The sequence below is a fragment of the Rhododendron vialii genome, chromosome 2a (assembly GCF_030253575.1).
Source record: "Rhododendron vialii isolate Sample 1 chromosome 2a, ASM3025357v1".
In the NCBI taxonomy this organism is placed as follows: domain Eukaryota; kingdom Viridiplantae; phylum Streptophyta; class Magnoliopsida; order Ericales; family Ericaceae; genus Rhododendron; species Rhododendron vialii.
Genome location: NC_080558.1, coordinates 42807606 through 42833737, shown reverse-complemented (window position 1 = coordinate 42833737; position 26132 = coordinate 42807606). Strand labels below are relative to the sequence as shown.

The following is a 26132-nucleotide window of genomic DNA, read 5'->3' as shown; positions in this document are numbered from 1 at the left end:
GCTTATGTACTCCCATGCATGTTTGGCTTGCTCTTCAATTTGTGTGGGTTCCATGTGTGTGTCAAGAGTAGTTGAATGTGTGCGGGTTCCATGTGTATCGTGTTGTGTGTGAATTCCATGTATATGTATGGTGTGCGACCGATGTGAATCAGATGGTTACAGAAGGAGAAAATTGGAATGGAAAGAGAAAGGCCCGCTTGACAATTCAGGGTGCGTTTATTTTACATAGTTTTACAGTAGCCATTTTGTAATTTAGAAATTAGAAATCCCAAAAGGGATGAAGAAGAAGACCATTACTATCTCCGATGACAGTGTGACCATGGATTCCTCCCTCTGGAGCCGCCTTCCACCGGACATGCTCACCCACTTACTCTCTCCTACCCACCAAGTCTCTCTGCCGATTCAGGTCCGTGTCTCCCTCCTGGAACTCCCTAATCTCTTCCCCCATTTCGCCAAAACCTACCTTCACCTAACCAACACTACCAACAAACCCCAAAAAACCCTTCTCAGTTCCACCTCTCAGGCTCTCTACTCCGTCAATCTCGCCGCCGCGAATCCCACCGCGGAGGACCTTGATTTTCCTTCCATCAAGTGGTCCAAGGTTTGGGATCTTGCAATGGTTTGGTTCTGGTTTCCGACGGAGGTTACGAATCCTACTTCTTGTTGAATTCGTTCACTAGAGAATGTAAGAAACTGCCCAAATCCTCCTTTTGTGACATCTCTAGGTTTGACGGGTTCCACATTTTCCGATGTGGGTTAGGTTATGACTCGTCTACGGATGACTACAAGGTTGTGATGCTCCATTGCCATATAGAATATGGTGGTGGTGCTTATATTACGCATGTGGCTGTCTATTCGCTGAAGAATGATGCTTGGAGGGGTACTCAAGATTCACATTATGTCCTTTTGGAATTTCAGCTAGGGGTTTACATTAACGAGCGTCTCCCGTCTCCATGTTTGAGGACTGGGTTCGGATGCTCCTAAAGTTTTTGCTTTCGATTTGTCAGATGAAGTTTTCAAGGAAGTGTGGCTGCCTACTTCGTTCAATGACTACAGGTTTGAGTATCATCTCATAGCGGTTCTTTGGGGTTGTCTTAGTTTGGTTGTTTGGCCGTTTAGTCATGAAGAGATTGAAGTTCGGATGATGAAGAAGTACGGGGTAAAAGAGTCGTGGACCAAATTTCCGATTGCTAATCATGGGATGCCCATAGAAAATGTATGGTATTGGCCAGCAAAAGACAAATTTATGTTGATAATAGATGGAATGATTGAAAATGATAATGTAGAAATGATGCTAGATGAATCTGACGGAGATAAACTAGTTTCTTACAATGTTGAAAAAGAAACACTGAGGGACATGGTGGTTTGTGGCATTTCAACTAAATATGGAGTTGGGGACGACTACATCGAGACCCTCGTCTCTCTAAATGGAGGACGGATTAGGAGACAATGTGAAGCTTCATCAGGTGAAAGTTAAAGAGTTATAGGTATGTTTCCAACATAGAAATGACTTAGTCCCTTCTTTTGTTCACATATCGTAGATTACGTTAGCTTCTATACATAAAGTTTTTGATGGTTGCAAATCCATACAACCCTTATCGATACTCCTGTAGAATTGGTAGTCGATCTGAGTTATTTGGGCATTGGTTAGTGATGTATGCTAAATTTAGATAATGTCCTTGATCATAAACAACCAGCTTCGGCCCACTCAAAATGGTTGGAGTTTAACGACTCTACGCTATGAAGTATAGTCACATGACTACTCAGATGGGCGTCATATTGGTGTCATTTCCCTATAGGATACAGATGCTCCTTCGATACTCCTCAAACACATGAAATGTAATTAATTTTCTTTATTCTTGAAGTATCGAAGGCATTTTGGATATTCTTACGTCATGTATCCGCACTTCCATGGAACAGAGTATGGCATTTTTTACGCAGCATCAAAGTACATCCATTGGCGGCAAACACATAAGTAGCTTTCCAGTACTTTGCTTGTTTCTTAGACATAGAGAAACAGTGAGAAAATCGTCCCAAGCAGAATCCCTAAAATGAGTCCTCAAAGGGCCCTTCCAATAGCAGCAGTAGCATTTCAGCAACAAAACCAAAAACCAGGAGTAGCAGCATTATAACAGCACAGCATCAGCCCATAAAACAGCACCAAGATTAGCACCAAGATCCTGCACTAAACCAAATACATCACCAAAACCATGATCTCTCATCAAAACCATCACTCACAGCAGCAGCACCATCCTATGCTCCTATGCTCCACAACCCATCAGCAATTTCATACAGAGAAATCAGAGCCACATCCAGACAGACCAAGCTCTTAGCAATACCATAAACCAAAACAAGATTCAACAGTATACCACCCAACTATTACATAAAAAACCATTGTAGTAGAAACAGACCATACTCACCACCATCACCTAATTACAGCCAAACACCAAGTGTCATGCAATTCCTCAGCTTGCAAATTTTCAACCAATTGGCACCTCGCCCATACTCACCACCATCACCTAATTACAGCCACACACCAAGTGCCATGCCAATCCTCAGCCTGCAAAATTCCAACCAATTTTATGTTGAATTGTATGAATCCTCATAGTTCCCGTCTTGTATCTAAATGGATGTTGAATTGTTTGAATCTTCATAGTTTCCTTCGTATGACTTCTGAGAACTTTCTGCTTTTTCAGTGGTAAACAGAGCTGCAAATTTATTGGTACTCATCAAGTGGTGAGCTTATTCAAATTGAGAGTTCTATGGTGATGGATGTGCCCTTGAAAAGTCACTACTACTGGTCATAGAAAAGTATAAAACTATATATAAATTTACATCTCTAGCTTTTCTACTTTTGATTCATGTTTTGTACAGTTATTATCGTTATGAGCTTATCTAGGTGATTTTGGTTGGTTTTGGTTTCAGTTGATTCTTTCTCTGTTCCTCCTCCTTTGAAACCTTCATCTTATGTACTTTTGTTGCCTTTGTCTTCACAGTGTGCAGTTATTATGAGGTTTTGATGCATCAGAATAGTGAAAGATGATGACAACGTAAATGAGAAAGTTCAAGGTGAGCTTTGCCATAATCTTTTCTTGAAAAGCAGCTTTGCCATAATCATTATGCCTACTTTTGGTTCATCTATCATTTTCCATAATGTATAAACCTAAACATTGGCTTGGTTTTGGGCATGCAGCTAATTTTTTTTTGTTTAAAAAAAATGATGATACACAATAAGATGAATGAGAGTTAATTTCGGCACTATATGTCAAGATGCAATCAATTTTTTTTCTATTAGGTGAAGGCAAAAGCCAGGGGTTGCTACCTATGAATATCTTAATGTTTGCTGCTACACTCAATTTTTTCTTAGGTTGATATACCCTGCTACTAAAAACGATGATCACTGATTGATGCCGAAAAACTCTCCCATGTAGGCATGCCGTCGTGAGAGGAAATCTTGTTTAGTGTACCATATTAGTGTCACTCTCGTAGTCACATAGGCAGCATCTCATTCGTTTGACGTTTGTTTGTGCATACGAAAATAAGGTCTTTTGTTGCAGTGCCTGGAAGGCGAACGCTCATATTTGTTAGATCCTTTTATGTGGATTCAAGAGTGGGCACATACATATCCAAAAAGAGGGTTGTATTACAAGTTTATAACACTTTGGGTTTTTTTGGCTAAATAATCTATTTAGATTATTTTTTGTCTTTATTCTAAAAAAAATCCTTATTTGGTTTTTCGTCTTTATTCAAAAAAAATTTGGGTTTCGATGTTAATTTTTAACTTTTTAGATTTTTCTCATCATGACGAAGCAATAATCCTAAAAAATTGACAAAAAACAAAAAATGCGATTTTTTTTTTGAATAAGGACAAAAAAATAATCCAAATGAATTATTTAACCAAAATGCCCCCTTTGTTCAGGAAGCAAGAGGAAATGTGTCATAATTTTCTAAGAAAATCATAAAGTCAGATTGCCATAACCCACTTGATTGCAAAAGTCAATTCGCACTTATGTGGATGTATTATGTATATCACTAGTGGATGCATGTGCCTAAAAGCACATCTGTAACGTTGTACCACCTTAAATAAATATTATCCATTCTACCTAACTATCTGACTGATTTACACAATAAATCTAATCTTCGCAAAGTGCCGGTTACCATTTTGAAATATTTCTCTTTGATAATAAAAAGACAACATTTATATAGAAATACATTGCCTAAAAAGTGAGATAGAGATGAATAGATTTATTATGTGAAATGATCTACAGGATGTGATCTGATAGTTGTAGAAGTTACTCTCGTTTATATGCCTAGACATTTTCAACAGAAGCCGCTTTGTTTTATAATATAGATTTTCGATGCTAATCAATAAAAGATTGTGATAATCCACGTGGATTGCAAAAATCTCTCTGTGAAACTTCATGTGTATATACATTCCATGGAAGCAACTATATAATAAGCAATATAAACCAATTGCTTTGGCACCCAAGAGTTACGTACAATGAGTAGGCTCTTCCTTCCCCTAGTGATCATCCTGGTATTTCACCTTGTTTGTGCGACTTCACGCGAGATTGCGATGCATGTCGTAAGCGGTGTGCCAGACAATCCTACCAAATTACGGGTCCATTGCACGTCTCGGCGATCTCGCATCAGTGATCTTGGAATGCGCACACTCAACTATGGTCAGGAATTTAGTTGGAGTTTCTCTTATGATACAGATTTCTACATCTGTAAGTTTTACTGGGGTTCTAAAACCGACACTGTTAACGTGTACGGCGAACGTATACAACCCTTTTGCGGACACATCTGCTATTTGGTTGCAAAAGCCGACGGTTTCTATGTTAGCCATGATAAAAAGTCCTGGAATAAAATTCAGGATTGGATATAGACAAATACAGTTTTTAATGTAAAACAATGGTGCCTCAGCCATCGTATTATGTCTACTTATTTACAGTAAGTGAAATACCAATAAAGAATATTCCGAAGTATAAAAAAAAAAATACCAATAAAGATTTAAGAAGTAATCCTTTATTAATAGCTGGCGCTTAAAGCCTCTTAATGCTTTTTATTAATGGATCCAATTTGGGACACACTGCATTTGCACAGATCTATTCACACCCTCTCATATACGTGTGGGCGCCACCTGTATGTGAAAGTTTTTTTTTTTTTGCCAATATTTTCATACATGGGGGTAGCGGAGAAATTAGTGTGTTAACAACCTAAGAGGTTTGATGTCTCTTTATTGTTTCAGACCCAGACCTCCACCTTGCAAGGCAATGGGTACAAGTACAAGATGAGCTAAGAGCCACATCTGAGGGGTGCGGTTGGATATATGCATCGTGTGGTATATATGTAGCATTACTACTGATATCCTCTGGGTTCCATCGGTTTCCAGCAAAATAAAATAAGAAATAATTGTAAGAATCAAATGAAAAACTTTTATCTTGTTAGTTTTGGTTTTAACATGGTAAATGAGAATGACAAATCTTCTTCTTTTTTTCCATATTTTTATGGACTTCTCTCCTGAGAAATTTCATACTGTAAGAAACTGTCCTCCTGTGTTGTATACATATTCGTGGGTGTATCTTCTATTTTATTGCCCCTAAATAGTGGCAAAATTTCGACGAATGATTCGCAGTCCAGAATTTTCTGCCAAACGCAACAGAATTTTATGTTTACTAATTTCACTATCTCATATAGAAAATTGGCACCAATAGGGGGCTCTCTCTCTCTCTCAAAATCTTCGAACCCTAGCCGTCAACGGCCCTTCCTCTCCGATCCCCCCGATCTCTCTGTCTGTTCTCTTTCCCCCACCTTCAAACCATCTTCTCTCTCAATCCCGGGACTGAAGTTCGGGCATCCATTAGGAACTTTTCAACCTGATCGTTTTCCGGCGACGTTCCGGGGCTTCAGTTTCAATGGTTGCGGGTATTCTGTTGTCCACCACCATTCTCAGCCTCCACCTTCGCAAATTTGTGACCTGATGCCGTCTACCTCCCAACAATGTGTTCTTATTTTGTGAAGCAGAGGTGGTGGTTACAAGTCCATCAAGGTAGTTGTGAAAGAGTGGCGGCGGATGTCGCTGCAGCGCTTCTTTTATTTTGTTACTGTATTTGTTTTAATAATGTCCTCCTTCGGGTGGTTTTGTCCTCCTTCAGGGTTTATTCTTATTCTGTAAGGTGGCGCATCTATGCGCTTATACGCTTTTTCTTTTGGAGTGTCTGATCTGTGAGCTCTCAACCTTCCTCCATGGAGATCTTTTAATGAATACTACCTCTTAACTTTTGGAAAAAAGAAGAAGAAAAGAATGAGATGCATATTGGATTGTTTACCTATTTTGCAATTCCAAAACCAATTTTGTGTTAGTAAATAAATATATTCCAACTCTCCCATCAAGAAATATATATACAGACCAATGCTAAAGCCACTGAATATAAATGAAAAATTGAAAGATTGGATCAAACATCTACACATATTGGATTGAGTTAATTTTTCACAAGCCACTCGATTTCTTTTTAAAAAATTATTAAACGGCTCGAACCATCCGTGCGAGACCCAAAGTAAGCTCCGCGTGCCCGTCAGTTCATGGTTGGTGTATACCGGTCGGTTGTCATGGACAGGTTCATATATATGTTGTTCACATAGATCTATCATTTGTACCTGTGTTTTTGGTAGGACTAAATCTCTCTGTTTGGAACTTTTATAAAGGAAAAGAAAATAAAAGAGAAGGAAAATGAGAGAAAAATAAGAGGTAAAATTTATTATTCACTAAACTTGAAATCTTTATTTTCTTCACTCTCTCTTTCAATCAAATAATAGGAGGGAATTTTTTTTTAATTTTTCTTTCTTTTCCTTTCTTTTTGCAGTTTTTCCTAAGTTTCAAACAGAAAAACAATTACTCCGTACTACAAAAATATTGGGTCAACAGGTTGTCGGTACGAAACAAATCACTTTTTTATTTCCTCGTGGAATATGAAAACCCACCTATTTTTTATAATTAATTTCCATTTTGATGGGATCTGTCAATAATAAATTTGTTGATACCCCGATCGGCTTATTTTTTTATCCTTATTCAAAAAAAAATCGTATTTATTAGTTTTTCGTCAATTTTTTTGGGATTATTGCATTGTCATGACGAAATAAATCTAAAAAGTAAAAAATTATGATCGAAATCCATTTTTTTTTAATAAAGACGAAAAAATTGGCTTATTTTTGTCATTATTCAAAAAAATTAGGTTTCGGTATTACTTTTTTACTTTTTAGATTCCTCTTGTCATAACGATGCAATAATTTTCAAAAAAATTAACGAAAAACTAACAAATACGAATTTTTTTTAATAAGGACAAAAAAAATTAGCCAGTTAGCTTATTTAGCCGAACGATTAAGCCTCTAGACTGAGAAAATAATTAAAAATCATAAACCAACAGCTTGTCGGTCGGAGACAAATCACCTTTTTCCTTGTGAGGGTTAAAATCTGGAAAACACATGACAACTTTACACGAAAGTGTCTGTGAAACGGAAATAAACAGTCTAAATTCACATTGAGCACTTAAATATATTGGGATTGAGCTAATTTTTTATAAGCCCACTCTATTAGGTGATCTGTTAGGTGAAGAAGAATGCCATTCGAAAAAAGAGAAATGGTAAAACCACTTCCCAAAAAAGAGTTTCCAAGACTTGATGTTAACTCATTTGTAATATTCAGCATAGGCTGCGTGGGTTTTTGATCTGTGCACCGGGTGACACTGGAAGAGACTGGTGCAACAATTTTAGTTTTTTTGGGAAATTGACTTCTACGCTCCCCTTTTTATCACATACACTCTTTTTTTTGTCTTTATTCATGTGAATTTACCTTTTTACCCTTTCATAAGTTCACTTTTTTCACACATTAAGGGGCAATAGAGTAAATTCATACCAAATAAAAACAAAAAAAGAAGTGTATGTGATAAAAAAATGGGAGTGTAGAAGTCAATTTCCTTTTGTTAAAGCACTGGCAACAAATTATGCTTTACGTCAAACTAGTTTAGTTTATTTTATTACGTATTTGGTCAGGAAGGCGAATCTCGTGTGCTCCATCACGTGACACAAAATAGAACTCTCTATAAATTTCGTTTGACAAATCGAGACGTTTATTTTGTAAGTCTCTCTAACTACAGTACTTTTGTGTTATCTCTCGGATTTGGGGAAGGGGCGACCAGACGGACGTGATTCCCGTCTGGGCTCTGCGCTCGAGTTCATTATCTATCCGCATGATCGTGAAGTGTGTCCGATCGCCGCATCTTTGTATATTCATATTTGTTCGGTTTAAGATTTTGCAAGCTTGTTTTGGTGAGAGAAATTCAAAAGAATAGTGAGACACAATTGAGAGGAGATTGTTTCGTTTATCTTTATTGTTTGTGCTCCAAATCGAAAGTTACGTATTTTTGCATATTCACAATAAAAGATTCTAGTAATTTGGATATAAAAAAAAAAAATACATCGATTGGGCGGATACCACACAAGTGGTATCCAGTCGGTGATCTCAGCCGTTCAAACGTGTTTTGAACAGTCTGAATTTTAGAGAAAGAAAAAAACAGGAGAGAGTGGTCGGGCGAGGGGAGAAAGAGAGAAAATAAATTTAGACCGTTCAAAACACATTCGGACGGCGGAGATGACCAACAGATACCGCCTCGTGGTACCCGCCGGCCCCCAAATATTTGTCGTGTGAGGGGGAAATCAAGTTGGTATGCTCTAGAAGGGAAAGGGATGCTAGAGACCACAAGTAAAAGCCCACGAAAAGGCCACGAAATGCTAGAGACCACAAGTAAAACCTGTGGATCCCACTGTCAATTAAAGTATATCCAAAATAGTAGTAAATACTATATAAAATGAAAAACATAATTTAGTCAACCCATTCGACCCACTCTCAAGAAAAATAATCCTCCATTCCTATGTGGCATGTATTTTGAAATGCCATAACTTGTGCATTTCCCTTTGGAAAACCTCACAAATTATTCGTTCCTTTGGATGCTTTCAATTCGGAATAAATTAATTATCCCGCAAATTAAGGGCCGGTATAATTTTGCCGATTTAAAAAAAAGGGTCGGTATAATTTTCAATATTTCAAAAGAGGAATATAATCATCGTTAAACATGTTGGCCAACCCATTCGTGTTACTTGGCGCCGTCACAACTCTTCTCGCGTAAAAATGGTCATATGCCTTATTGCATAATAACATAGATTTGAAATAGCAAAACATGGGAGTGGGAGTAGTTTCCCTTTGCTAAACTTCAGCAATGATTAATTTGTTCGTGTAGGATGCCTTCAAGTTAGGAAAAAAAAAATCATCCCACAAAATCAAAGGCCATTGGATCACAAAGAAACTTTTCAACCAAAGGGGTTGGCCTCGTGATCAAGACTTGAGCCATAGGAGTTTGATTTTTTTTAAAATTTCAGGTTCGAAACCCCTCAAGTTATAGCTAATTGGGATCAATCCATACAAAAATTTGCTCCTATGTCAATTGGGCTCCCCGCAAGATGGTTCCTCCAAAATTAGTTGAGATGTGCGTAAACTGACCCGAAATACAAGGCTGCAAATGAACCGAGCTGCTCGTTGCTCGACTCATTAAGGCTCAAATAGGCTCATTTTATAGGTCCAGCTCATTTAAAGAGGCTCCTTAAGTAAATTAGTCAAGCTCGGCTCAATAAGGGCCTGGCTCGTTTACAATTGAGCTGAACTCTAGCTCAAATTTTAAGTTTATTTAGTACGCGAGCTGAGCTTGATCACTATAAAGCTTGGCTCGGCTCGGCTCGTCTCGTTTACACCCCTACGAACACCTAATTTATTAAAAAAGAAATAAACTTTTCAAGCTATAACTAGTGGATTGTGTGATTGGTCCCTCAAAGATCAGGTGCACACAAATCATTTCGAACGCTCAAAATTATAAAAGGGATACATTTCAATATTTTCAAAAATAGGAAACTAGTTACTCCGTTAACCAATAAGTCTTCAATTACACCCACACCCACACCCACACCCACACCCACACCCAGTTACACACTACACAAAAATTAGATATGTAGTGCACACACTTTTGTAAGCGGCTATGTAAATGAGTGTGTGATTTAGGTGTGGTTATAGCATTTTTGTTAGTTGATTATGTTTAGATTGAGTTCCGCGTAACTTTTAGGATTTTTTAAAAGTTGCCCTTATCCAGAAAAAAAAATCATGTTTGTGCATTTTGCACTAAAATTTTGTGAATTATTGATTCGTCTCGATGAGAAGAATCGGAAAAATAATTTTTTTTTTTTTACTTTTACACAAATATTTTTGAAAATATACACTTTTAAGCTTTAAAAGTTTAAAAAAAAAAGAGAGGCTTTTATGGCTTAGCTTAGCGGAACACCAGCTGGACAATGAAACCGCAGCTGCGATTCCGTTTCATTGGGGTTTGGTCAAACTGTATTCTTCTGGTTTTGGGTACCCTTCAGCTACCTTCAACCTTCCTCCTCACGTCGAAGCATTTGCTCTCTTATGTCCTCAGATAAACCTGCACTTTTTGCATATTCTTTAATCTCCTGACAGATTGGTACAAGGGCTACTTCCACATCATATTGCAAGCTTTTCGAGTGTCTCATTTGTTGGAAGTTTTTAAGTCAACTAGATAACCTTCCAAAAGACGCAAACTTCACAAACTCAGGTGTTAAATTTCAAGTTCTTGGAATAGATTTTCGAACAGCCATTGGAGAAATCCTCACGGGTTTTGTTTAAGGCTTTTAAGTCAAGCGAAACCCAGAACCATTTCAAAGATTGCAAGGTTTTTGGAGCTTTTCTTAGGAATCCCCATTTCAAAGAATGTAAATCTCTGAAATGGATTTTTGCGGTCCTTGAGTATTTCCAGATCTTTTAGAGTTACTTACTGTCAATTAAGTGAGGTACCCATTTCAAGAAACACTGATTTGTGAACTGGGTCCTAGTTGACTTCTGGAAATTTTGAGTCAGAAAGGTGTTAGTGATGGTGGAGGAAGAGGAACTTCCGATCTGCAGCGATATTATGCAGAAAAATGAAGCCAAGAAGGAGATCTGTGGCTGTGTTTATGTTCCAATCCGTTGGTTTAGAATGCTTGCCAGGGAAATGCATTGGAGTTTTGTTTTTGGAGTGGTGGTTACTTATGGAATAAGCCAGGGACTGGGTGGAGCTCTGAACAAGGTAGGGACACAGTATTACATGAAGGATGTGCAGAAGGTACAGCCTTCTGAAGCACAGGTTTATAGTGGAATAACTACCATCCCTTGGATTGTCAAGCCTATCTGGGGCATCCTCACGGATGTTGTTCCCATTTTGGGGTATCATCGACGTCCTTATTTCATTTTGGCAGGTATATGAAATAGCATTTCGTTCTCTGTTTGTTCTTTAGCTTGTAGTTTTCCTTTCTAAAGAGTTTGAATTTATGAGGGGTATTGCATCTTTTCCTGTTTAGAATGGGTTGTAGTGCATCTTTCTTCTATGTTTAGATTATAGGTATTTGTGGAAATAATTTCTTGATTTAGATAACCTTGTCTTTGGTACTATGCCCAGACCTTGGAATTGGAGCTGTGGATTGTTTTAGGTCAATCTTCTAAATAAGACGTTCCTTGATTGTGAATCCAAGACATGGATTCTAAGCTGCCAAGCACTACAAGTGCAGATTTTTTTCTTATTTTTCGGTTTAGAATAGTTAGCCTTTTCCTATTTTTCAATTTCCGTGTAGTTGCTGGAGATAGAGCTAGTATATTTTCAAATGTTCAGTTCTAGAGGTCCTTAACGAGACAGCAATATGCCATCCTTGATATATTTTTAAGCTGTGTGAACGAAATGATGTTCAAGAGGATTGCACCATGGTTATGGGGTTTACAGTAAGTAGGGAGAAGGTACTAAACAAAGAAATTCTATCTTGTGGTTCAATTGGTGATGTGGCCCTTGATCGGGTGGAATACTAAATCTGGATTTATGTACCTGGCCATCCCAATTCCCAAGTAGTTCCGACGAGGTCTTTTTGAGTTGAATTGATAAACTGAGCTACTTTAGTTTCCAAGGAAACATCCAAAGGAGGAAAATGACCTGTATATGATAGGGTAATCTAGGCATTCCTGTTTTGGGATTTGTCATGTTAAAAGTTAGAACCTGGTAAGAACATTAACATTTATATTTTAACTTGCAAAAAATATGTTGGTCTTAGTTCTAGACATTTGCACTTGAAGGCTTCACCAATTTTATTATCCCTATCGATAGTAAGGTCTAGTGCATATGAGGGATTGAAGAACAAAGAAATAAATAGAAACTGCATAAGTAACTCTAGAATACATAGTGCTGTTCTTTTTCTTCAGGAACATCTTAAAATGATATTCGTAACCTCTGCAGTAGAGAGTGTCTTGTTGGATATATGTGTTGATGTTACTCTTATCGCGGTAAAATACGAGGCATTTTTTTCCTTTTTATCCAATGTTTGTCCTAGGTAATTGGGTGTTCGTAAATTCACTAGATGGAAGAGGCTATGAAGAAAACAGATCATTCTGGCTTGCATAGTTAATCAAGGGTGTCATTAGTTTCCTTATTGGTTAAATGGTGCATACAATGATACAAGTCATACAACTAAAACATATCTTTGTATTTATGCTGGAATCATCAACATCGTTAACCGCCCTAATCTTTTGGATGATCTGTAACTGAAGCGAGCAAAAATTGAATGATCATATTTCACACGGTTTTAATTCTCGTGAAAAGTGATGACCAGTTTCTTTAGAATTCTTCGGGTAAGCTGAATTAGGTTTTTTTCGCTTTGTTTTTTGGGAAGCATGACAAGGAAATGTAGACGCTCTGTCTTAATTTAAGCAAGAAGATACATATGTATTTTCTTGTATGTTTAAGCAAGAAGCTCTTTGGGTATTGTGTGTGTGTGTTTAAAGGGTCCATTATGCCTCTCCCTAGTCAGCAATTGCCTAGGTGAGTTGGTATGTGGAATTACCCTCTTGCCCTCCTTCAAAGCATCCAACTGCATTGTAGCTGAACACACTAGCAGTTATTGGCGTACAAGTTATATAAGGTGAGAATGGTATACCCCGATTCATCAGCTCTGATTGCAAAACCAGATTCAGAATGCCATTTTAGAAGCTCTTTTTGAGCCGATATTAATTCCACGGGAAATAAGAAAATGAAGAACAGGCTGCCACTCAAAAAGGCAATCGAAAATAAAGAACAGGCTAGGAATTACCCCCAGTGTCTCTTAAGCACCACATCTGCAGTTACCCATGAGAGGTTCAAAGTAAAATGAAACAAAAGAGCTTTTGTCTGTTGAATTAATGCTAGTAAAGATTTTCAAGTAAGTTACCAATTGTATTAGGACTGGAAATACATATTTGGAAAAACTAAGGTTTTGATTTGTTCTCTCTTATTTCTTTTTTCTTTCTTTCTTTTTCTGTCAAAGGGTTCGATTTGTGCTTAAATATTTTAAAACCACAACTTAAGTCAAAGATGCATACTGGTAAGCAACCACATTCTTGTCCAGCGAAAATAGAATTTTTGAAATACCTGTCGTCCAATAATCAAAGATAAATGCAAATTGAAACATAATATCAGCTAAAATATAGTTAGATGAACGTGACAAATGGCTAATTCTTTTCAGTTTTCAAGATACGTCCTTCTGTTAGAAATTAACAGAAGTTTAAAAGATACTCGGAAGATATTCTATTTACTTGATTGTTGAAATTCTGCATAAAAGTCAAAGGATTTTATTAAGAGACTTAACTTAATAATGTATTTCTCCTACATCCACCCCATATATGGGGAATAGCAAACATCATTTCGTGCTGGGTCACAAAGATAACATAGTTCAGAATGGGAATCTTTCTCAACATACAGTTCATGACTTTCTTCAGTTGATGTTACTTGCTCAAGTGTCATTCCTTCAGCTGTGAATTTGTAACTCAAGAATGAGAATGTGTCGCTACATAACATGAATAAAAATTATTGCTTGTGCATGCCCTTTTTCTCTCTCACCCTTCCAATCATGTAACCTTTATGCGGATTATTAATAATAGATGTTCTTTTTGCTGTTCATAAAAAAGTTATTGCTTGTGCACATTTATCCCTGTTCCCCTTTTTTCCATTTGTGGGCTGGGGGACATGGCCGCTACCACTCCCTTATGTTCCACCACTGCTTTATGTGTTTGACACGGCACATTTTGTTTAGATGGGATTAACAAGTTATGAGATGACATGACTTATTGAGTAGATACTGGCAACATTCTCCTTTTGTCCTTTTGTTAAGGACTGAACAAAAAATTGTTGCTCTGGAAGAAAAAAATTCTACTTACAGATGCCAGGGCCTCAGGTTCCTTTATTCCAGGGAAATTTTAGTTATCAAAATAATGTTCAGTTTGTTGGTACTTTGTACTTGGATGTCCTGCAATGGCATGTTTCCATAGAACGTTATGCACGGATTTTTACGCCAAGTGGTACCTGATGGTTGACAGAGAGAGAGAGAGATTATATGGTTTGCATCATGGCTCTTTTTTGCCCTTTCATTAGCAAGAATCCCCTTTCTTTTAGTAATTGGTTGTCTAATCAGATAGTTGCTTCATGTTCAATGTAGGTGCCATTGGTGTTATATCCATGCTGTTTCTATCATTGGACAAAGATCTGCATATCTTTTTCGCTCTTTTGGCATTAACAGCAGGAAGTGCTAGTGTTGCAATAGCTGATGTGACCATCGATGCATGTGTGGCACAAAAGAGTGGTACTCATCCCTTAATCGCGTCCGACATGCAAAGCTTATGTGCCCTGAGTTCCTCCATTGGGGCTCTTGTGGGGTACTCTTTTAGCGGTATCTTAGTTCATTTAATTGGTCCAGTGGTTAGTTTCTGCTCCTTCATTTGGATCAAATTTGCTTCAATTTTGTTCACTTTCATGTATGATAATTTACCACATCGAGCTATTATTTTTCTGCTTAAAGGGGGTGTTAGGCTTGCTGGCAATTCCATCTGGACTTGTATTAATTGTTGGTGCTGTGCTTAATGAATCACACATACCTGACTTTTCTTATAGCCAGGTATTCCTGGTTTCCTTTTGATATTATTTTCGTGGCTACATGAACATTCAAGATTCTGATGTTTTAATCTGGGGGCAGGTGAATGAGAAGTTTATCAGTGCATGTAAGTCTATGTGGACAACCTTAGCATGCCCTCAAGTGTGGAGGCCGTGTTTATATATGTACTTATCCCTTGCTTTGAGTATCAATATCTATCAAGGGATGTTCTATTGGCTCACTGATGCAACGGACGGTCCATCTTTTTCTAAGGTATTTGTCTTCCCTCCATATACAAGTCATTTACCAACTCAGAACATTTAGGCAGATGATATTTAAACATAATGTCGAAGCATAATAGTGGACTCCTTGCTTTGTGTCTAGCTGTACGTTTGCATGGTTGTTTTGTTTGTGTGTCTGTTGTTCAGGAGTGAGTCTGGAAAATGTCCGGAAGTAGTTGAGAAAGCGGAGAAATGAAACTTGAATGTACTGAATCTTTATTACAGCAATGATTTTTCCTTTTCTTTGAGAGTAAAAAGGTTCTATATAAAGAGGTACAATGTCATCATGGTGCTGCTAATTTACCATGCGCAGTATGTTGTACTACCATTCAGTTTACTGGGCCATACATGCGGTGATAGGTTGTCATATCTTTTCTCACTACCTTTCACATATGTTCTTCATTTTCAAAAAATGAATTCCCTCCGGATTCTGAAGGGCTTTCTAAACACTTGTACATATGTTGATGGATTTGATAAAAGGGGTTAAAAGGGCATCAGGAAATGAAGGGTGTGATTTCTCATACGATATCAAGAATTTGCAAATAATTCGTTGGCTATTGCAATGATCTGTTTATATTGAACTGTAAAAGCAGAATAGAATGGTCATTTCCTTGGAATGCTTACGCTGGTGATTGTTGACTAAAACTTGACAGTTACTTAACCATTGAAACACTATTTACCAATTCAGGTGAATAGCCATTCAATGGAGAGAACAGGGAATGACCATTCCTTTCCTTCACAAAATCACTCCAGAAAACCAAGCACTACCTGAGTTGCACTTAGAGATTTACACAACTCCTAGTACCAATGATTTTAAGTCCTTACTCCCTTGCATTATTCTGCAGGCTACTATTGGCTACATATACTCAATAGGTGCAGTTGGCGCCCTTTTAGGGGCCATACTGTATCAATATGGTCTCAAAGACTACCCTTTTAGGAAGCTATGCTTCTGGACCCAGTTGCTATTTGGTGTGTCCGGGATGCTTGATTTGTTTCTCGTCCTACGCTTAAACTTGAAATTCGGCATACCTGATTACGTCTTCGTTGTGATCGACGCATGTGTTTCTGATATGATTGGACGGTTAAAATGGATGCCTATTCTTGTACTAAGCTCTAAGCTTTGTCCACCTGGCATTGAAGGCACTCTCTTTGCTTTGTTGATGTCAATCGATAACGCTGGAGTTCTCTCTGGCTCTTGGGGAGGAGGGCTCCTGCTCCACGTCTTGAATGTTACTCGAACCAAGTTTGATAAACTATGGTTGGTGATTTTGATTCGGAATTTACTCAGAGTCTCTCCGCTTTGCCTATTGTTTTTGATTCCCGGAGGTGATCCCAACGCTACTCTTCTTCCGACTGATATACTGGACACAGAAGAAGGTGAGTCTCCGGAAACTGAAAGTATAGAACTTGCCTTTCTTGCTGATAATGGTGATGGTAAGTCTGCTACCTTACACGGCTAATTCTGGAACCATTTGAGAATTCAAAACATGGATACATTCGAGATAAACCGCCTAATTGCTCACCAGGTTGAACTTTTGATGAAGAACTTGGGCAGAGGTCTTCTGCATCATTGTTTGTTGTATCTTGTAATTCATTCCTTGAATTTTTTTCTAAGTGCAAATGGTTTTTCATTGTTGTTGACCAAGATACAGCTCATAGAAAGGAAAAAAGAGAAGGGGAGAGGAAAAAGGAAGATATAAAATGCTTTATATAACAGCTTTTGCCTTGTTTATGCAATTATGTTTCTCACAAAATGGTGGATATAGTTGTTTTTACATTCTTTGAACTTGTAGTATGATAATAATGAGGATTTGTATATTTGGAAAAATGTTGATGACAATAATGAAGATGTTAAAGTTGAGCAAATTAAGGGAATATTTAGTGCATTACCCTAGGCCTCTCCACCGTCACACATTGGTATAGGTCCGAATACCAGTGTCCAGTTGAATGAACCCATATGGGTAAGTGGTGGTGGAGAGGCATGGGCACCATGTGTTCAGATCACAAGAACAATGAATAATCTCTCAGATTAATGAGTGAAAGCTTTTCCCACTCTAAAAAATGTAAAAAAAGAAAAAGAAAAGAAAAGGACCAGGCAATATATTTTTTTATATAACGCAAAAGATCTCAATTAGAACTTTCAAATGGTAGAGAAAAGTCTAAAAGGTTATTCACAAAACCTATATTTTCTTAATTTGATTTGTGAGTAGACTATGAAAAAGACCTAACAATTTGGAAATAATTTTTTTAACAGGGTTTGGAACTTGTGGGAGAAAAGAAAACAAAAGAGAAGAGAACTCAAAAGGAAAGGAAAAATTTATTGTGTTCAACACTTATTTTGCTATTTTTCCCTCACTTCCTTTCAAATCAGACAATGAAAGAGAAAAGCTTTGGCTTTGTTCGGTTAACCTTTTAGTTTTAGTTTTAGTTTAGTTTTCAATCATTACCTTATTTTTTTATCCAATCATTACCTTATTTCTTTATCCAATCATTACCTTATTTATTCAATTATTACTTTTTCATCTCTCTCTATCTCTCTCCAATTATTACCTTTTTAATTTCAATTATGTTACAACCACACACACAATCACACAAACTTACTCACATCAAACGTGGGGCCACACACACTCACATCAAACGTGGGGCCACACACACAGTGTATGAGCCCCATATTTGATGTGAGTAAGTTTGTGTAATTGTGTATGCAAGTGTGTGTGGTTGTCTTGTATCAGCTTAGCAAAAAAAAAGTGTGTGAGGTTATATTTTTCCGATTTTAATTTTCCCCTCCCTTCTCTTCTTTTCTGCCTGTTCTATATTCCTTCGAAAAGAAAACACCCGATGAATTATTTTTTAGCTTGGACCATTTTTGGGGTCTCCATTTGAGCATATGGTTCAGACTTCACAGTCTGGGTGCAAAAGAACTGGACAGCTGAAGCTCGACCTCAACTCGTTAAGGAATCAACGCGTTTACAAATGAGTAGAGCTCAAATTCGAGTTTTAGACTCGTGTAGTAACAAGTCGAGTATAATACTCTAAAGTTCGGCTCGTTTATGTCAGCTCAACTTGTTAAAAGAGGCTCATTTAACAAATTTAACAAAAGAATCGGATTCGACCCCTTATAGGTTTGACTTGTTTACAAACGAGCCGAGTTTGAATTTGAGCTTTACTCTAGTTTAGTAAACGAGCAGGGCTGCTGGGCCCTCATTAAACCCTTAATTGTTGTTGGGCTGGGCTTGAGGAAAACTACTCAATCTCCCAAATTGGATTCCAGTGGTCCTTAACCCGACCCATTACACCCAAATCACTGTTCACAACCCTAATACATACATATACACACATGTATCTAAAAATTCTTTTTCCTTATAGACTCGACTCATTTATAAACAAGCCGAGTTCAAGCTCGGTCTTTAGCCTCGTTTAGTAAATGAGTCAAACTCGAACACATTCGGTGAAATACTTCAAACCCTTAAATGAGTGTTGGGTTGGGCTTTAGGAAAGCTGCTCAATCTCCTAAATTCAATGGGATTCCAGTGGGCCTTGACCCGACCCATTATACCCAAATCATTGTTCACAACCCTAATGCATAAAAATACCTATTGTTTTTTTTTTTTTGAAAAAAATAAGTAGAAAAGAAAAATTACTGTATGTAACTCTATGTATGAATGCAGGGCTGCTTCTGTTACCAAACAACTCGACGCTTTGCTCTTATCCGGGAGTAGGGTTTCCTCTTCGCCAATCGCCCCTTATAGGCGCCAAACTCTGTTTCTCAAAAGGAAAAACAGTTGCAGGTCAGGCTTTTTCTCACTTCAATAACTCTCTTTCTAGCTTTCAATCTCAATTTTCTTGCTTTGCTTTCTGGGTTTATTGCATTATGTCCTGATAATCCCATTTTGAGACTTATCCAAAAAAATAAATAAAAATCCTTTTTGAGGATAAGATATGTAGAATTTTTCGGTTGTTAGGCTGAGAGGCTCTATTACTGAAGCTAAATATTGGTACCTAATTCAGTTTCAGGATTTGATATTGGACAATCAATTGGGGTCGGTTACATCAATCCGTTTTATCCATTGACCTCTGTCGAGGAGATTGTGTTCGCCGTAGTACAACATATTCATGCTCGGATTTATGTCAATATGTCATAATTTAATAGGTCTTTTATGTGCGTAGTCATCTAACTAATTAATACACAACCAACCTCCTTTATCCAAGCTTGGAATTGGGGTGTGGCAGTAAGACTCTAAGCATGACATAGGCAGAGTTGTATCGGACACTTATAGTTGAATTATAAAAATTCCCTGGCTACCATTTGGTTTTGCAGTGTTTGCTGCTGTATTTTTAGTGGGAGAAGTGGGAACGGTGAAAAGCTCCTAAAGAATCTCAGGCCCGTTCTAGAACGCAAAAAAAGTTATTATTTTTTAAGAAGGTAATTTCAAACTCAAAAATTATGGGCTTATTGAAATCTAAAAATATGCAATATGGATCTTGTTTAAAAGATACAAGGCAAAAAAAATTGAAAATTTATTTTTTATTTACATTATTTTTGAGTTTGAAAATGTGAAATAAGCTGCTTATTTTTTAAGAAAGGTTTCTGGAACGAGGCCTCGGGCCAACTAGTGTACTTTACTGATTCCTAATTTCGGAACCGCCCCTTTTTTGTTTTTTTGTTTAGAAGTTATTGGTAATTGCCTAATTGGTATGCTGTTATTCTGATGCTCCAGAGGCTCAAATACAAGTTGTTCTAGACTTGTATCTTATCACAATGGAGATGTCAGTGCTCATAAATAAGAGTAATTTTTGCTTGCAAAATGGGTAGCCAAAGTCCTGCAAGCAATGACCATTCACGAATATTCTTGGGCTGACTGTCAACAATGGAGCTCTGTTTTATTTATCTTAGTCTAGGGCCATCTGCATAGGTGGAACAGGACTGGCCACGTATTCAACAAGAAAGCATGGACGGAGACTGATACAACCTCATATTAAGAAGATGATCAAAAGGAGATCTAGCTATGTTTCCTTTCAAATTAGCCTTTCATGGTACCAAAAGGACTATTCCAACTTTTCATGGAGTTTTTTCTCCCGTTTTTGGGTGGATGGTGGTTCATCAATCACGATATCTCTCGTTATTCTACCAGTGACTATTTGCTGCCGATTACCTGTTGTGGTTCAGTTAAAATTCAGATCAAGTCATTACTCATTGCTTGTTCATCAGTTTGACATAAATTCCCTCCATTTAAAGCAACTTCTAATAAACTAGCTACTCTTACTGAACTCCATGGATGATGTGACGAATGTAAGTCTTGTGTTTTTTGCTGTGTCTACCTCCTTTTCTGGTTGCTTTGGTTTCTATTATTATATTATTGCACAACAAGTACATCCATATGAGGCTGCTATGAGTAAGTGGTATCCTAGAGTGGACATTCATGTCTTTCTGTTTTTATTTAAAATCTTAACAACACTCAAGTAACTGAATTTATTGCAACATCTTCATCTTGCAGCTATACATCTTAAATTGTATTGTTGAGTTTATAGAAACAATGGGTAGCCAAACCCCCGCAAGCAATGACCGCTCGAGAACGTACTGGACCCCAACAATGGAATGCTACTTTATTGATCTTATGCTAGAGCATATGCATAGGGGTAATAGGACTGGCCATACATTCAATAAGCAAGCATGGACAGAGATGATTAGCATGTTTAACGCAAAATTTACTTCTCAATATGACAAAGATGTTCTGAAAAGTCGTTATACAAGTTTGTGGAAGCAGTTCAACGATATAAAGAATCTTCTTGGCCAGAACGGCTTTTCTTGGGACGAAGCTAGACAAATGGTGGTAGCTGATGATTATGTTTGGGATGCATACATCAAGGTGCATTATTTTTCCGTAGGTATAAAAAAAATTATGTGTTTTTTTTCAATTAACTGTTGAGTAAATGCAGACTCACCCCGATGCACGGCCGTATAAGACTAAAGCAGTGCCAAACTTCAATGATTTATGCTTGATATATGGGTATACGACTGCTGATGGAAGGTATAGCCGCTCAAGCCATGATATAGATATTGACGACGACAGCCAAGGAAGGAATTTGGGTTCGTTTTCTTTCCAATATTTTTGTTTTATGACCTGATTGCAATGTCAACGCATCAACACATTTGATTATTGCATAACTTCAATAAGCATCTGAAACAAATGCCGAAAAACTGAAGTTTCACTTTCTGGCCAAATCAGTCAGCAGACAGTCCTTCCTGTGATGAGCCACGGCTATTGAATTACTCTAGGATGTGCTTGGCTTGGCCCTGTTTGCTTGTCTGGATTAAAGCATTGGATTTGGACTGCGAATTCGAAAGGGCCACATATCCCAAATTTGGTTGGAACTTTTGTGTCTAGGATTAATTAGTCAATGGATATCGTATCCAAGATCAAATGCTCTATATTATGCCTTGGGGGATGTTGTATTATTCAACCCCTCGCTATTAATCTGACTTATCCAATGGGATTATTATATATCCCTTCACTAGCAAGTCAGTCTTACAAACATGGCCTTAGATAATTATATATCATAGTGATGGGATTCCTCATTAATTATGTTTCACAGGGGATGGAATTGGCACCCCGGTTCCTTCAAGTAGTGAGCGTTCTAGGACAGATTGGACGGCAGCCATGGACCAATATTTCATTGAGCTGATGCTGAACCAACTAGAAGGAGGCAATAAGCTTGACAATACATTCAGCAAACAGGCATGGACAGATATGCTAACTTTGTTCAATTCAAAATTTGGTCAACAACATAGCAAGAGAGTTTTAAGACATCGATACAAGAAACTGTGGAAGTACTACAATGATGTAACATCTCTGCTTAAACAAAATGGGTTCTCCTGGGATTACTCACAACAAATGGTAGTAGGTGGTGATGATCTTTGGGACGCTTATGGCAAGGTATAGTGCTTCTTAATTTATAGTTCGGTTGCAATTTCCATTGCTGACAAATGGCTTACATAACTTGTATATAGGCACACCCACATGTGCGGCCTTACAGAAAGAGAGTATTGCCAAATTATAAAGATTTGGCAGTAATATTTGGGAATACAATGAGCAATGGGATTCAGGGTGATTTGCGTCAGGATAAAGGTGTTGAAGATGACATAAAAGCTGGTGCGCTTCTATTCTACCTGTGACATTTTATTAGTTGTTGCAAATGATTGCAATTATGTTGTTCGGTACATGTACCAGTATCTTTTTAGTCATCCTGAATCTGTTGAAGTTGGACAATCATAATCCAAGATCTGGGGATAACAAATATCAAGAAAGTACGTGAGAAACTGTGGTCCAATATAAGCTTTCATTGATGTTTGAAGTTTGTGCTTTCCTTTTTCTCTTTCTTTTGTTGATTTTGGGTTTAGTTTGCTTTCTCTTTTTCGTTGTGTTCCTGTTTTATTTTTCTTCCCTTTTTGTGGTAATTATGATTGCAGTCTTCCCGTTTCCTTCATTTGATGTGTTGGGAGTGGTCAATATGGGGAAAGTTATGGGTATTTCTTGGGTGTTGAAGTTTTTGTGCTTTCCTCTCTTTTTCTTGTTTTTCTCAGCTCCTTTGGGAGATTGTATGTGATGTGGTAAAAATACAAAAACCATTTCAAACCATAAGTTCATTTGTGAATGAGTGGATAGTCATAGTCTCCTAGAAACGTGATTCTTGTTTTTGTAGGCGGTGAACGTTCAAGAACATACTGGACACCACCGATGGATCGTTGCTTCATTGACTTGTTGCAAGACCAGGTTCACAAAGGAAATAGAATAGGACAGACATTCATTAGCCAGGCTTGGATTGACATGGTTACATCATTCAATGCCAAATTCAAATCTCATTATGACAAGGATGTCTTGAAGAATCGATACAAACATCTGAGGAAGCAGTACAATGATGTCAAGATTCTTCTTGAGCAGAACGAGTTTGCTTGGGATGAAACACGGGAAATGGTGACGGCTGCAGATCATGTTTGGGATGCCTATACAGAGGTGAACTTCTATTCACTTGTGATATTGTTGCCGTTAAACAGTGGTTCTATTCTCTGAAGTGTTTTGTAAACGCAGGCACATCCTGATGCTCGATCGTATAGAGTAAAAACCATACCAAGCTATAACAAACTGTGTGCTATATATGGACAAGACAGTTGTGATCGAAGATACAGTCGTTGGGCTTGCAATGACCCTGAGAGTGAAGTCCCTCTTCTGATGATTGGTATGCTCATCTATTGTTAGTGATATTATGGCAAGAATGTCTATAATTCACAGGTAACAGTGTACCGAGTGTGTGTCCGCACGTGCACGGGGCGGCGGGGGCATATTCTCGCTTAGGCATGCGTTTGTGTGTCTTAACATTGTGTCATGACATCTGAAAACGTTTGTCTTGATATGACAATATTCACAGGCAACTAATCAAATTATGGTGCAAAATGAACTATCTGGAGTGTCATTAGCATGAAAACACATTCGCGCGTAACAAACTTTTCAGCTGTGAATTACAACAGGATTTTTCCTTGTTAATCTCAGAGTGATTATTTACCTCATGGATTAAAATATAGAATCTTGGATGATTTTATATGGATATGATCAGTTTTTTTGAACTAGGGTTTCACAAGAGCTGCACCATTCATTGCTACGCAACAGGGAGAGTAACCTGTTGTGCAGTGTTTTTGAATTTGGTAGATTAGTGTATGGACTAGGATCCATATCTTTGAATCACTTGCAGATTGGTTCTTAGCAAATCCAGAGTTGCGTAAGGAAGCCTTTCACCTTTACTCATTTGTCTATTCGTTTTTCATATATTTGTTGTAGCCTGAAGGACAAATAAAGCCTTATATGTTTGTCTTGTCAATTTCTAGCTGAAGAGAAGGATGACCAGTCCCTTGCCAGTGCAAATCCAACATTTAATTGGACACTGCAGATGGACATGTACCTTATTGACCTCCTGTTGGAGCAAATACGGGCGAGGAATGAGATCAGTCACACGTTTGATGAGCAAGATTGGGCATTCATAAATGCATCATTTAGCGAAAAGTTCGGTGTTCAGTTTGACACACACATGCTAGAAAATCAATATATGAACTTGATGAAAGAGTACAATGACATCAGCAGTCTTCTGGATCAAAATGGATTTGCATGGGATGAAACTCTGCAAATAATCGTGGCCGATGATGATGTATGGGAAGCTTATATCAAGGTGCATTTATTGTCCACTTAAAGGTTGCTTTGGCTATATCTAGTTTGGACGGGCTATTCCTTTTATCTATGTGCAGTTTAAGTCCCTAATGCTATCATGCATATAGTATCGATGGGTCTTGCACTTATACTGCAGTTGAAAGTAAAGCAACTGAATTACTCGTACTTTTCAGTTCTAACCTATTTGTCTGTGTTTTCAGTGAGTGGATTGCCATTTCTAGAATCTCTATACACTTTCTCTTATCTCTCACATCAAGAATGATGTGTCCTTGTGTGGTCCTTTTATTTGATACTAAAATCACTGAAAACACACACTTTCCTTTAGTTGTAATCACCTTCGTTTATCTATCGGTATCAGCCTGCTCAGGCCTATTGAATTGTTTTTCTTCTTCTAGTGCACTTTTCTTTTGCCAGAGCTCTTACATACGAGATTCTGCAGGAACACCCTGATGCAGTCACTTACCGAAATAAAATCATAGGTTACTTCAATGACACATGTATACTTTTCGGAAGTGGGATAGCCAATGGAGGATTAAGTTGTCAGGTTCCGGGGATGGAGTTTGACAATGTAGCCCTGGACATCAAGATGGATGAAATTTCAGGATATGTGCAAATTTGTACAGACATTGACGACTCAGATGAAGGGAAAAAGAGACCAATTGCTGTGCCGTCAGCCTCAGGACGATCTAGCAAAGTGCAGAAAACATGTTATGAAGTACAAGTGCCTTCAAGTGATAAGACTGGTATATTTGCCAAATTGGTGAACAAGAAAGAGGAGAAGAGCTACGTTTCAATAGAAAATGCGATTGATGCGCTTCAAGCCATATCGGACATTGATGACGAGCTACTGTTGGATGCTTGTGATCTTTTGGAGGATGAGAGGAAGGCTAAGACATTTTTGGCCTTGGATGTCAACCTTCGGAAGAAATGGTTACTTAGGAAGCTCGGCCGTTAATAGCCCAGCCCATTTTTTGAGTTTCGGACGGTCTAAGATGTTGATTTGGGGTGTTTCACTAAGCCTTATTAAAAAATAAGTACTTATTTGCAATTTTCCAACTTAGAAATAATGTATACGAAAATAATTTTTTTAATTTTTTTGCACCGTTCAAAAGATCTCATCGAGATCTATCAAACAAGATCAATATTGCACAAAGAATTATTTTAGTAAGTCCATTATTTTTAAGCTGGAAAATTGCAACTAAGGATTTATTTTTTTAGAAGACTCGGTAGAACACTAGAAGTTTTGATAATTTTGGTTAAGACTAGACTTTTCTTTTGGCAAGTTTTGCTACGTGTAGTCTGATTCTAAAAATTCTCTGAAATTATTTTACCTTTTTTTTTGTGTGGGTAAATTGAAAATATTTCACTTGTGGTGCAAAAGTCTCCGTTTCTAAGCCTGGCAGAGATTTACTTTCTTGCTGCTTATATGAAAAGAAAATCCTTTTCGAGTATTCAACAACTCCTCTGACATGATTACACGTGAAACAAAATCTTGTTTTCTTTTGTCTCCACAGAATTTTTTTATGCAATTTTCTCCCTTGCTTAATGCTTTTTTCTTCCTTGTTTTTTTTTTCTTCTTCCTTGTTGGTTTTAC

At 37.6% G+C, this 26132-nt stretch overlaps 3 protein-coding genes across 4 annotated transcripts; all 3 read left to right on the top strand.

Annotated features, from left to right (window-relative positions):
• Positions 1–277: 277 nt before the first annotated feature.
• Positions 278–1477, top strand: LOC131317564 (F-box/kelch-repeat protein At3g06240-like). The gene is made up of 3 exons (XM_058347102.1): positions 278–624; positions 726–955; positions 1008–1477. Exons 1-3 carry the CDS (start codon positions 278–280, stop codon positions 1475–1477), a joined length of 1047 nt encoding a protein of 348 aa, XP_058203085.1.
• An 8889-nt stretch (positions 1478–10366) lies between these two features.
• On the top strand, positions 10367–17077 carry LOC131317876 (probable folate-biopterin transporter 2). Its single transcript, XM_058347555.1, has 5 exons — positions 10367–11358; positions 14611–14870; positions 14971–15066; positions 15145–15315; positions 16169–17077. Exons 1-5 carry the CDS (start codon positions 10995–10997, stop codon positions 16781–16783), a joined length of 1506 nt encoding a protein of 501 aa, XP_058203538.1. The 5' UTR covers positions 10367–10994; the 3' UTR covers positions 16784–17077.
• Positions 17078–18976: 1899 nt separating this feature from the next.
• Positions 18977–25912, top strand: LOC131317875 (L10-interacting MYB domain-containing protein). Of its 2 annotated transcripts, none has more exons than XM_058347554.1 (9): positions 18977–19111; positions 20819–21190; positions 21261–21411; positions 21918–22258; positions 22333–22474; positions 23025–23335; positions 23411–23558; positions 24202–24539; positions 24978–25912. In XM_058347554.1, exons 2-9 carry the CDS (start codon positions 20858–20860, stop codon positions 25491–25493), a joined length of 2280 nt encoding a protein of 759 aa, XP_058203537.1. In that variant the 5' UTR covers positions 18977–19111; positions 20819–20857; the 3' UTR covers positions 25494–25912. The 2 variants fall into 2 exon arrangements, with proteins under 2 accessions (XP_058203537.1, XP_058203536.1); XM_058347553.1 differs by lacking the exon at positions 18977–19111 and adding an exon at positions 19948–20613.
• Positions 25913–26132: the final 220 nt, after the last annotated feature.

Coding starts and splice junctions, on each gene's coding strand:
- LOC131317875 (XM_058347553.1), top strand. Junction 22,259..22,332: donor TTTGGGACGCTTATGGCAAG/GTATAGTGCTTC, acceptor ACTTGTATATAG/GCACACCCACATGTGCGGCC. Junction 22,475..23,024: donor TGAAGATGACATAAAAGCTG/GTGCGCTTCTAT, acceptor TTGTTTTTGTAG/GCGGTGAACGTTCAAGAACA.
- LOC131317876 (XM_058347555.1), top strand. CDS start 10,995: ATGGTGGAGGAAGAGGAACTTCCGATCTGCAGCGATATTATGCAGAAA. Junction 11,359..14,610: donor TCCTTATTTCATTTTGGCAG/GTATATGAAATA, acceptor TGTTCAATGTAG/GTGCCATTGGTGTTATATCC. Junction 15,067..15,144: donor CTGACTTTTCTTATAGCCAG/GTATTCCTGGTT, acceptor ATCTGGGGGCAG/GTGAATGAGAAGTTTATCAG.
- LOC131317564 (XM_058347102.1), top strand. CDS start 278: ATGAAGAAGAAGACCATTACTATCTCCGATGACAGTGTGACCATGGAT. Junction 625..725: donor TGGGATCTTGCAATGGTTTG/GTTCTGGTTTCC, acceptor TGACATCTCTAG/GTTTGACGGGTTCCACATTT. Junction 956..1,007: donor CGAGCGTCTCCCGTCTCCAT/GTTTGAGGACTG, acceptor TCGATTTGTCAG/ATGAAGTTTTCAAGGAAGTG.